The 12,615-nt window shown below is 39.9% G+C and overlaps 2 protein-coding genes across 8 annotated transcripts in view; both read left to right on the top strand.

The window, feature by feature from the left end:
• The window catches only part of Zfp91 (ZFP91 zinc finger protein, atypical E3 ubiquitin ligase), a 32,384-nt gene extending 28,714 nt beyond the window's left edge, over positions 1–3,670 (top strand). For all 7 annotated transcript variants that reach the window (XM_034520260.2, XM_076918065.1, XM_034520235.2 and 4 more), the window contains exon 11: positions 77–3,670. In XM_034520260.2, coding sequence (XP_034376151.1) covers positions 77–590 — 514 coding nt within the window. In that variant the 3' untranslated portion in view covers positions 591–3,670. The remainder of the gene's footprint in view (positions 1–76) is intronic.
• Positions 3,671–5,274: 1,604 nt separating this feature from the next.
• Cntf (ciliary neurotrophic factor) lies at positions 5,275–7,208 on the top strand. Its single transcript, XM_034520274.2, has 2 exons — positions 5,275–5,416; positions 6,304–7,208. Exons 1-2 carry the CDS (start codon positions 5,303–5,305, stop codon positions 6,790–6,792), a joined length of 603 nt encoding a protein of 200 aa, XP_034376165.1. The 5' UTR covers positions 5,275–5,302; the 3' UTR covers positions 6,793–7,208.
• Positions 7,209–12,615: the final 5,407 nt, after the last annotated feature.

The following is a 12,615-nucleotide window of genomic DNA, read 5'->3' as shown; positions in this document are numbered from 1 at the left end:
ATAAGTTTTTCAGTTTCACCTGGCCCTTGATTTAAGATTCTCTGCTTAATCTGCTTTACTTTTGGATTTCCTTTAGATGTGAGATTTGTGGATTTACTTGTCGACAAAAAGCATCTCTTAATTGGCACATGAAGAAACATGATGCAGACTCCTTCTACCAGTTTTCTTGCAATATCTGTGGCAAAAAATTTGAGAAGAAGGACAGTGTAGTGGCACACAAAGCAAAAAGCCACCCTGAGGTGCTGATTGCAGAAGCTCTGGCAGCCAATGCGGGCGCCCTCATCACCAGCACAGATATCTTGGGCACTAACCCAGAGCCCCTGACACAACCTGCAGATGGTCAGGGGCTTCCTCTTCTTCCTGAGCCCTTGGGAAACTCAACATCTGGAGAGTGCCTACTGCTAGAAGCTGAAGGGATGTCAAAGTCATACTGCAGTGGGACAGAACGGGTGAGCCTTATGGCTGACGGGAAGATCTTTGTGGGAAGTGGCAGCAGTGGGGGCACTGAAGGGCTGGTCATGAACTCGGATATACTCGGTGCTACCACAGAGGTTCTGATTGAAGATACAGACTCTACTACTGGACCCTAGTGCAAAGGAAGACTTTGGGCACTGGGGCAGTGCAGACTTTGTATTTAAAAGATAAAAAGGACAAAAAAAATTTAAAGCATTTAAAAATCTAGTAAAATAACTGAAGGGCCTGCTCTTTGCATTGTGGATCACAACACACACACACACACACACACCCCATCCCCATTCCCTGAACTCCTTTTCCTCATCCTTAAAATATTGATGTAGCCTTTACCAGAAAGGTTGATAAAAAAGCAGCAACATACTAGGTTCTAGCCAGCAGCAGACTTCCTGCTCATTGGCAGATCTCTTTTTTTCCAACCTATAACTCTGATGTGCTCTGGATCAGCTTTGAACTCATAATAGTATATTACTATCATCTAAATCTTTTCTCCTCTACTACTGCCCTATGGCTCTGGCTTCTCCCCACTGCAACAACCAACACTTATCCTCAAATATTATATAATTCTATTTTCTGGAGGCTGGCAGCTTGACTTGGCACTTTAGGGCCCCTTGGCAGGATGCTGTTAAAACAGCACACATCTCTCACCCCTCTTCCATTACTCACTGGGTTTGGGGAAGGAAGGATACATGGGGACCACCTCCCTCCCTTTCAGTGGATCCCAGCACCTCAGTTCCCCCCACGCCTGAACCTCCATAATGCTCTTAATGGTGCTCACTTGCTTGGAAGCAGGCTCCCAAGAGAGGGGACTGCCCTCTGTACAGTCTTTCTGGCTGTAAGATAGGGCTCTATGTCAGTGAGAAAAGTCCCAGGCTAATGGCAGAAATTTGCACTTTGAACATGTGTGTTTTTGTGTTGTGGAACCTGAGATTCCTTATTTATTAATGGAAAGTCTGATTTTGGGGGGGAGGGTCTTTGTTGCTATGTTTTGTGGGGCTGGGAGAGTAGATTATTCTGACATGGGATCCTTCCTACAAGAGGTACTTTGAAGGCAAGGCTTAGAAGTTAAAGAAGCACAGCCAGCCTCTAAAATCATAGTTCTCCAGTGGCCTTTAAAGAAAGCTGGTCCTCAGCACTAACAGAATCACTACAGTAGCCTAGTGCTTTTTTGAAGCCTTAGGGAAGTTTGATAGGTTTGTGGTAACTAGTGTGCTCTTTGAGATTTTAAGAGCATTCGAGATACAAGAATTTTGAAGGGATGAGGAATGTTGGTCAAGGTCTGAATCACACACAAAAGATTTTCTTCTGTGAATTTATCTTCTCTTATCTTCACCATTTCTTTGCATATATATCCCTGCTGGCCCCTTGTTTTGATTTTGGTTTTTGTTTTGTTATTGGTCATTCCAGCTCTCAGTTAGTGGAAGACCAGACCCTGTTATTCATGAAGGAACAAAATCTAAAAGTTTTAGAGATTTGGTTAAGAGTAAACTGTTCTGTCTTATGTCCTCTTTAGAAGAGAGAAAGCTTCAATAGACAAAAACAAAAGTGAAAATCTGTACGATAATGTTTTTTGGCTTTCCCTGGAATTATCTATTTTCCTCCAAGTAGAGACTTTAATGCCTTGTGGATTGTTTATTACTGTCATTGGGAGACACGGATCGTGTTTTTACATGCTTATACCTCTCAGAAAACTAAAACCCTAATTGAACTCATTATTTGAAAATTAGAAGTGCAGTTCTTCCCTGTGTACTTCAGAATCAGCCATTGAAGACTTGGCCAGTTGTTGTCAGAAATACATGATGACTATTGGGACAAATAAGAGTCTGAGAACAAAATAAGGAATAGCTTGTTTTTCACAAACACTAAAACTGTGGAGTTTATCAAATTTTTTCCGCTTGATTGTTTTTTTCCCCAAAAAGAGAATAACAAAATGTCATCTCTGAAAGACGCTTACTGTACACCCACCTATGTCAGTGTTTGGGTTACCAGGGAGGAGGGAGAAAGACACCTACAGGAACAATCTAAACACATTATTGTTTCCTCTAGAGTGTTGCAGACTTAGCCATCCCTCCCATGTGAGGGGAGAGAAGGCATGAAGACAGGCTTTTCTGCCCCACAGAGTTTGCAGTTGACTTTGGTACATTGCATAGATTTGAAAATACTGTAAGAGTAATTGTAAATGGATCTGCAACAAAGTTGCTCCACTTGATACTGTTCATCTAGTATCTGTGTCCTACATATACCCTTTGTTTTATTTACATTGTCTCCATAAATTAGAGTGGTTATTCATCAGATAGAGCCACCCACAGAAAAGCAAACTGCATTGTAAGCATCTCGTTTTTCTGGGATGTGGGAAAATATGTTCTTTTCTGTACTTCCCTCCCCATAAAAGTAACTAGTTCTAATACTTAGAAACTTCCTGTCCTCTCATTGGGGGTGGGATGGGGTATAAAGGGGGCTGGATCATCTTAGCTGCTGTCTGTTGACAATAAGTTATTTTAGCAGTTTGCAATAAATTTTTCATGAACTTCATATTTTTCTTTTTGAGAGCTAGTGCTAGCATAGTAAAAGTCTGTATGAGCAAACTAAGCCCCATTCCCATTTTCTTTTTTTCCCATGCCATTCATTTAGTTGTCCTTCTAAGGAGTCCTTTTAATCTTGAAAATAGAAATTTCATACTGATATTTTGTTATCTTTTAAGTAGTCACACCTCTATCTTCAATTGGCAATTCTAAATTTTTAGATATAGTAGTGATAATTACTCGGTATTTCTGGGAGTTATGCACCCTCCTTGCTTGGATTGCTAGCGTATTTTGCATAATTAGACCCTAACACAGTTTACACGGTTTAGTCAGACACTGGCTGGAAGTCCTGGGAATGAGCAAAGAAAATATCAGCATAGAGCACTTGGACCTCCCTTGCACCTGTTTGGGGGAAGAACATAAACTGTCTGCCACCAACCTAAGTGAGATCGTACAGCCTTGCTGCAGGACTAATGTCCCTCCTGTCTATCAATTTTCCAGTATACTCAAGAAAATCGGAAAATTGTAATGGGGCAATTATATTTCCTAAAACTATTTGCCTGTTAAAATGTGCAGGACCCTTTTCCTGCGATGAGAGATAGGTGGTTACTTGATCTAGGTTTAAAAGTTATGTAAAAGAAAAAAATTATAATAAAAGGGATACTTTGCTTTTAAAATCTTGTTTCCTTTTAATCTAGGTAATCATATTCAAAATAAGTATGTAAAGAAGGAAATTAAAAGTTGTCTTCCTGGAGGCAACTGGTCTTCCTTGGTTGTACTGAGTTAGTCATGCAAGGGTAAACCAGCTGATGCTGCTAGATGAAGAGAACAGATGGCCCTGGGGAAGCTTTTGTAGGCTGCTATTTGCTCTTTGTTAAAAGTTGGGAAGCGCTTCTAATATGAAGAGGCCTTGTTGCTTTGTGTTTGGCAGACTCCAAGTGTTGCTTCGGTTGCTTTCTAGGGGATGTTAAGGATACTATGAAGTATAGTTTATTCTGATAATGACAAAACTGGTTGCATTTTAACACCAGTGCTTCTTAACAAAGCTTTTATGTCAAGTTTTAATTTTTAAAAAAAAGAAAACATAATCCAACCTTGCTAAAAAGTTCTGTGGCAGCCATTTCTCATTATTATTCACCTACATCAATTTGCTACTGAGATGACAAGTGTTTGAACTTCTTGGCAATATCTGATATAAAATAGAGATATTCACTGACCTATTTCAGGTTGAAACTTCAGCCTATTAACAACACCCACTGAGTGCAGTACAATAGAATGAAAGATCTGTAAGACCTTTTTAACTCTTTTGTCTTCATTTCAAAGCCTTGTTCATTCCCTTGTTAAGCATGGAGTGGGACTGGGAAGAAAAAGAAGCATGTTGTCACTTGAGTAAAAGTGCCTGAGAAATGTTACCAAGTTTGGGTTGGGTGTTTCCTTTGGGAGAGAACAGGCCTAAACAGTGTCTTTCACATCCTGTAGCTACCAGGAAGGCACCATGATTGAGACTAGAGATGCTCCTTTAGCTAATTTTAAACAAGTCTAAACCTTACAGATAATGGGAACGGAAAGATGGCTACAAAGGACTTGTCTCATGTAGACTTTGTTTCTTGCACATTGTCAGGAGCTACCCAAAGAAACTATAAAGCCAGTAGGAAATGGGGGGAAAATAAAGCCAAAGACCAGTGCAGAAATGTGAATCTAGTTTGTTGCATTAATTTCTCAGATAAAAGTTTTATGTCAAATGAGAAAACTATTTACACCCAAAGAATACTAATATTCAGCCCAGAATTACTCAAGAATCCAGTGAAGTTTAAATGTGTAGCATAATATGAGTCATTTATTAAATGACACCTATTTCAATTCTACATTTTGCCAGGATAAAACAAATTAAAATAAAGCGAGCATAGAAAACAGAATAGTAAAGTCAAATTATGTGTAAATACCAGACTACATTAGGCAGGGGTGGGTGTCATGAGGATTAGTGTGATAGTGACCTTGTTGCTAAGTACAAAAGCAAAACAATGACATAAAAACAAGTTCTAAGTACTGAGTGGAGGAGAGATGGAGGCAGACGCTGCGGAAAAAAAAAAAAAGACTGATTAAAAGGGCCCTTTGATTCCACAGGCACAAAATCCACAGCCAGGAATTTGCTGCCACCTCTGAGTCAGGCAGGGGGTGGGGATGGGGGTGCACAATCCCATTAGAGAATGCCCAGTAGATTTAGTCTGTGGGAGTCACATTTCTTATTTGGACTAGTGAAGACAGAAGCAAACCAGCTCACTTGTTTCCTGGGACAGTTGATTTAGGGGATGGCTTTCGCAGAGCAATCACCTCTGACCCTTCACCGCCGGGACCTCTGTAGCCGCTCTATCTGGCTAGCAAGGAAGATTCGTTCAGACCTGACTGCTCTTATGGAATCTTATGTAAGTTTTCTATTTTGCTGCTGTCTGTTTTCAACTTTTCTAGCCCAACTCTTAACCATCATGTTCCAACCCCATAACCAGTTAAGAAAATTCAAGTGTGTATGTATGTATGATATATTATCTCCCTAGTCAGTCATATATTAAACACCTATAATTTGACATGTTCTTTCCCTTGAAAAAATTCACATAACCTTACTGCCCTTATGCAAGCTGTTTAAGGTGGACAGGTCCTTCCTCAAGTGAGAATATACATTATTTGGTTGCCTTTTTTCTGAATCCTACCAGGGTAGACAATAGGTAGACAATAGTCTTGGTTCTTCATAGAATTTTTGAACCTTAGAAATAAAAAGGTTATAGGATTGATTAAGAAAAACTATATGTGAAATTTTAGAGAAATGTATAGTTGCCCTCTGTACATTATAAGCTACCTACATTTTAGTATTCCACATCAGAATCCTTGTGACTAAATAGATCTGTTAAAAAGCGTCTTGGGAAAATGTCAACCACAGTTGTGGGCTTGTTTCCTCATAAAGGGCCTCTGTCTAAAGACCTACTTTGGTAATATTGGCCTATGATCAAAGTTATAGATTTAAGTTCTCTAAAAATTGATAAAATTTGAAAAGCCTTGTCAGTTATGAGACTCAGATGCTTACCTTTTTAAAAGCCAGTTGTATTCTAAAGGATTGGCTTCACCTTGGGACGACATTGGGGATAAGGAAATTCAGGCAGTGCTATGGGATCACGACTTCCCATATGAAGGGTTTTTATTCTAGACATTTTCTTTACAACTTGGATCACTGACTATGGAAGTCAAGGAAATTGTATTTGTGATTGAAGAAGGAAACTGAGATGATATGGAACATATGTTTTGCTATATCCTTGGCCAGGTAAAACATCAGGGCCTGAATAAAAATACCAACCTTGACTCGGTGGATGGTGTACCAGTGGCAAGCACCGATCGCTGGAGTGAGATGACTGAGGCAGAGCGACTCCAAGAGAACCTCCAAGCTTACCGTACCTTCCAAGGGATGTTAACCAAGCTTTTAGAAGACCAGAGAGTGCATTTGACCCCAACTGCAGGTGACTTCCATCAGGCAATACATACTCTTATGCTCCAAGTTTCAGCCTTTGCCTACCAGCTAGAGGAGTTAATGGTGCTTCTGGAACAGAAGATCCCTGAAAATGAGGCTGATGGGATGCCTGTCACAGTTGGAGATGGTGGCCTCTTTGAGAAGAAGCTGTGGGGCTTGAAGGTCCTTCAAGAGCTTTCACAGTGGACCGTGAGGTCTATTCATGACCTCCGTGTCATTTCTTCTCATCACATGGGAATCTCAGCACATGAGAGCCCTTATGGGGCCAAGGACAAGCAAATGTAGCTGTTAGCTCTTTCCTCTGTCTCCCTTTTTGATCTAATGGAATATTGGTAGTTCCCTGGGGCCTAGTTTTCTCAGCATCAATTTTGGAAAACCTTAGACCACAGGTATTTCATCAAGTAGGGTTGATCCACATATGAACAGAAGATATACATCGTTATTCTGACTATGCATATGTGTGCATATGTTTTTGTTGGCATTGGTGGTATAATAAATAGGGGCACTATCCTTCCACTTTAGTGCTTTACCCTTCCTGATACTAAGTAATCTTTCTAGTTAACAGTCTTACAGGCAGAAGAGAAACTAGTTTTGGTTGTAACTAGTTTGGTTGACTTACTAACCAAAGACTGAATTAACAAATTGGAAATCCTAGACTATCTTCATTCAAACAACCCTAATAAAAAGAACATTGTTATGGAGAGGCAGTGAGTGTGCTGTGGGCTTTGTATATTCTGTACAACTTTACATCTTTGTCGTGGAGGGGAAGATGTGATCTTGCAATCCATCCTAGCATTGAAAAACAATTCTTGTTACACGTTCTTAGAAGTCAGCGGCATCCCACCATGTTAAAGGAAGTATCTGTTGCCCACACTGGGCAAAGAACAGCAATTGCATATCTTCAGATTACATTTGAGAAAGAAAAGGGAAAAAGAGCCTGCAGTACTTCCATACTTGGGTCTGAGGATATGAAGTAACAGCCTGGCTTAATGTTGACTAATGTACTTGGATATTGGGTTAATCTTAGTTTATAGCAAGTTAACAGATCAGATCAGTCATATAGGTACTATGACCAGATATCTGTTCATGGACAGGGTAAAAATGTTAATCAAGTTAAAGAGTCACAAGACTCTAGCACTTTACATTCTCCAGACTTAGTCATGAAGGGAGGATGAGGCCTAGCTGGTCCCCAGTGAGAATGCCAGAGATTCTTAAACACAATAAAGTTCAACTTTTAATGTTCTTGTGAGAACCGCATGGTGTGGAAGGCTAGGTAACACTTTCCTGGGGAAGGTCATTTACAGTGAGGGCTGTGTGTTATGAATCCAGAGGTTGTTGGTATCATTTATTTTTATCTTTAAAACCCAAGAGATCTTGAGGTGGAGACCCAAGTCTAAGTACATTCTGCCTCATCAGTGAACCATGATTCAGGGAGGGCATAAGTTGCATGATGTAGGGATGGGTGACTCATCTTGTTTCCTCTTCTATAAGGGGTTCCATACAGGGTAATATGGAACTCCAATCAAGTACATGACAGGACTCAGCCAAGCACTGTGCTAGCTCAGGGGAAGTGAGACCCTGCTTTCTAATGTGTGGAAATACAGTTGTGTATGTAAGAAGAGACCAATACTATAGTAGATTATAATTAATTGAAAGATCAGCTAAATGCACAAGTATGTATACTTACCAGGTTGATGGAATACAATATAGAATATCCTCAAAGATATTAGTCAACACTAAGAGTTGACTCCTGAAAACAAGCTAGACAACAGTAAACATCTGAAAACAGCACAATAAAAGGCCTTACTACATTCAAGATTTTGGTATAATTTTCTATTGTTTAGAAAGGCTTATTTCATTCATAGCCTTAAGTTCTGTTTGCCAGCTGCATTTTTTTTAAATTAGTATATGTTAACAAAGATCATGCTTAAAGAATGGCATGGCTACAGTTTCATTATGGGGAATAGCAGATTATAAGTAGTCTACATCGTGAGTGACCCCTCTCCTAGGATTTTGTGTCTCACAGGTGTGACAGATTGCAGGATTTTCAGAAACAAGTGAGTGGCTTAAGCTTATTTGGTTAATTCAGGAAACTCATTGATGGTACATAGCAGCATCCCAGCACTTAGGAAACTCAAGGATTGGGAGTTAGAGGTAAGCTTAGGCTGCATGGTAAGAGTCTGTGTACATGCACATACCTCAAAAAGAAAAACAACAGTATGACTCATAGATATGTATAGAAACCCTTTAGAAAAAAGTGGGGAGATGTTTCAGTGTGTAAGAGTTGTTTGCACTGTAAACAGGAGTTTGAGTCCCCAGGTAAAAGTTGAACATAATTTTATGTCCCTGTAATGCCAGCATTGGAGAACAAAGACGGGGAGGATCCTTTGGTGCTCCTTACCAAAACAATGTCCTATGAGACCCTGTTTCAAGACAATAAGGCAATAATAAATGAAAACATTTGGCAACCTCTTTTGACCTTAGCATTCATGCAAACTCATGTACTACACATGCACACAAATAACATCTTTAGGAAAAAAAAATGGTTGTGGACACTTGATCCCTGCACTCAGGAAGCAGAGGTAGGAAACCTTCGTTGAGTTCAAGTCTAACCTGGTTCAGCTCCAGGACTGCATAGATCCTGTCTCGGGAGGGAGGGAGAGAGACAGACAGACAGACAGACATTGATTTCATCGTTTATATGGCAGCAAAGATCTTGCTGGGCTTGGGGAGTAGAGTGTGTTCATGAAACCCAGCGCCTCACAAAATAAGTGATTCTATGGGTAGAATCTCTAGAAAATCATACTAAGATACACAAATTTCAGTTCCTCACTGTTAACCTTTACATTGTTTTTAAAATAAAGCATTACAGAGATCTCCCCCAAAAATTTTAGCACTTTCTGAAGAGTGTTTCTTTTTCTCTGAATTGCATGAATGATGCCTAACAAATTCGCAAGATGATAATTTGAAAGACTTAAAAATTAGCACAAACTTGAAGCCAAGTGTGGGATAGAATCTGCTTTAAGATACTAGGAATTGGGCTGGTGAGATGGCTCAGTAGTTAAGAGTACTGACCCCTCTTCTGGAGGTCATGAGTTCAAATCCCAGCAACCACTCTCAGTGAGATCTGATGCCCTTATATGGGTGTCTGAAGACAGCTACAGTGTACTTACATATAATAAATATCTTTGGGCCAGAGTGAGTGGGGTCCAGAGCAAGAGGGAGAAAGGGAGGGGAAAAAGAAAAGATACTAGGAATTGAAGAAAGTGATCATTTTAATAAAACCTGAGAGTATAAAGTCATAGCCCTGGTATTGCTGTTGTTATTTTAGCCTGCTGTGAGTGACAGCCTGATGAATGAATGAATGAATGACATTGTTCTGACCTTTGATCAGAGGGAAATAAAAGCCAAAAAGTGGTTTTGAGTGACCTGATCATACCTTTGTATACCAGAGCATCACCTCATTTATTACTTTTATTAAGGGATAAACTAGCAACATAGGAAGCAAGCGTCCACCCAAATGATGGACGGGGGAGTTGAGTTGAGAATTCAATTGATTGTGATGTGTGTGATACGTGGTTTGGGAATTCTTTAAGGAGAATGGTTTGGCCTCTAAACTTTGAGCTTCATGGTCAAAAATGACCCTCTAAGTGCTGGTACACATTCAAAAGTGAAAAGCAGTAAAAACAGTCTCACCACAAAAGCTTTTAAAGAACTGACAATCACTGATAAGAAGAAGAAGAAATGTTTGGTGTTCAAAATAAATATCCATGTGCTTGAGATTCTTTAAAAAAGTGTTTCTTGGATCAATCTATTTTGGGCACATAGAAAATAAAGGACGCAAGAATGGCTGACAATAGAGTTCTCTTCTCAGCAAGACCACAAGTTGCTTCTTTTATTTTTGTGTCTTTGGATGAACAAGGGGAATTTCAAGTGATTTCAACACTGGATAAAATGTAATCCTCTCAGCCAGGGCCAGGCTCAATCAAGCATGCTGGGTAAATCTGCATGATGCCAGGCCACTGGGCAAAAATCCCAGGGGCAGGCAGCCTGGAAGAGGACCACACCACCAAGCCAAATGCTTCTGCAATACTGTGAATGTGTAGTTCAATCACCTAGGCTGTAATTGAATAAGGTTTAGTTTCATTTCACATCTTTTATTCTCAGTCAAGCTTTTGGCTGAGAAAGGTCTCTGATGAGTGTGTTCCTAGTTATTTTAGAGGTAAAAATTGGGACAAAGCACATAGGTGAAAATAAACTTGCTGAGTCTGTGTTTCTGTCTGCATGTTGAGGTGGTAGGAAAGAAAACAATGCATTTACTTAGTATATGAGACAGCTTGACACTTTTGTGCTATTTAATCCTTTGAGATATCATTTTTTACAGATGAGGGAAATGAGAATGGGCATTAATTTGTTCAAGTTTATTCTTCTAGCATATGACAGGACTAAAGTTTTCATTCTTGTCTCAAAACTTTCTTCCATACCCATACCATGAGAGATCTGGTGACCAGGATCATCTGATTCTGAAATCCACCCTCCACCTGTACAGTTCACTTTCCTTGGATAAAACCAGTATCGACTTGTCCCAAAGGGCAACAAAGCCAATTTAAGTTCCCAACCTAAGACAAGTCACTTTCCCTGAGCTCCTCACTTATGAAATGGAAATGATGACAAATACCTGACCTCACAGGTTGTTACACAGTTCAGACAAATTATCTGTATGTACTTGCAAGTGGTGTATGAACTTCAAGTGTATTTAACAACTCAAGTAGCTTAGGTTCAAATTACACTTCAGACTAAGAAGTATGCTCTAAATATCTCAGAGATTGTCATTTTCTCCCTAAGATTGACCTGGTGGGGTCACAACCCAGTTTTCACCTTATTGACCCTAGGCAACAAAATACCAAGCCAACCCACTCCCAGCCTCCAGGAATCCTACATCTCTGGAGAGTTTAAGGGTATTCAGTGCTCACTGAAGATGGCTTTCCCAGTAGTATAGTCAGATATGCCCTGGAGACACCTGGCAGGCCCTAGGCTGGGTAGCCAAGCAAATATGCAAACCTAGGCTCCACCCAAGATGTGTTAAAGCATGCAGTTAGACTCATCCCTCATATACCCACACCCTTTTAGTACAGGAAGGAACTCAAACGTTTAGTCCTCCTATTCCTTTATTAAGTACCATGAGGAAATCAAAAACACTCCAAAATTTGTTCCACTATTCCATCTCCAAAGAGAATGAGAACTGTATACACACACACACACACACACACACACCTCTGCATACCCCTTCCTCTTCATTAGACCAGTTTTCAGAGGCATCAGCTGTTTGTTTCATCCTCATTAGCTTACATCCAGCCTCCACAGCTCCTGTGGCTCTAATAACCCTTTGAAGTTCTAAGACTAACGCCTTTGAAACTCAAAGGTTTCCATACATGGAACCCTTCATAGTTTCAGCAACTCATAAACCAGATTCTTTTTACTCCCTAACCACAACGTCTCTTGTGATCTAATAGTCCTATATCCTATCCCTCTCTGATGTGTAGAATCCATTCTAAGTCCTTCCCAGGACTGAAGGCACCCAGAAAAGATTTTAAATAATATTCCAAGAAAGGTGTTTTTATATCAAATCACTTATGTCATAAGGCTAGGGTAAGAGTTAACATATGTCTCTTGCTTAACAACTACCAAATCAATTCCTATCCCTAAAACTCAGGATAGCAAGAAGATTGAGGCTTATATGAATGACTTAAATGATCACCAGGAGAAAATGCCAATAATTCCCAAGCTAGCTCAGATCTCTAAAGCTCAACTTTCGGAAGTCGCCTGCCAAACTTCAACCAATTTTAACAGCAATGGGTTTTGACAAGACTACTTTGGGTCCCAGCTGGTACTGAAGTGAATAATACAGATAAATGAACGAGATGTTTACTATATGCCAGGTGTTCTCGCTGCTTTCCATGCATTAGCTCATTTATTCCTTCTTAAGAAGCATGTAAGATACTTGCTAAGGATACTTGTTTTCCAAAGGAAACAGTGAAGACATGGAGCTGATCATTGATTGTGCTTGAGACACTTTCTTGGGAAAGAACAAGAATACAACCATGAAGG

This window comes from Arvicanthis niloticus, chromosome 1 (assembly GCF_011762505.2).
Source record: "Arvicanthis niloticus isolate mArvNil1 chromosome 1, mArvNil1.pat.X, whole genome shotgun sequence".
NCBI classification, from domain to species: Eukaryota; Metazoa; Chordata; class Mammalia; order Rodentia; family Muridae; genus Arvicanthis; species Arvicanthis niloticus.
This window is presented reverse-complemented; position numbering and strand designations above follow the sequence as displayed.

Excerpts from the sequence above, each read along its gene's own strand:
- Cntf (XM_034520274.2), top strand. The coding sequence starts at position 5,303 with ATGGCTTTCGCAGAGCAATCACCTCTGACCCTTCACCGCCGGGACCTC. Across the intron at positions 5,417-6,303 it reads CTGCTCTTATGGAATCTTAT|GTAAAACATCAGGGCCTGAA; the intron begins GTAAGTTTTCTA and ends ATCCTTGGCCAG.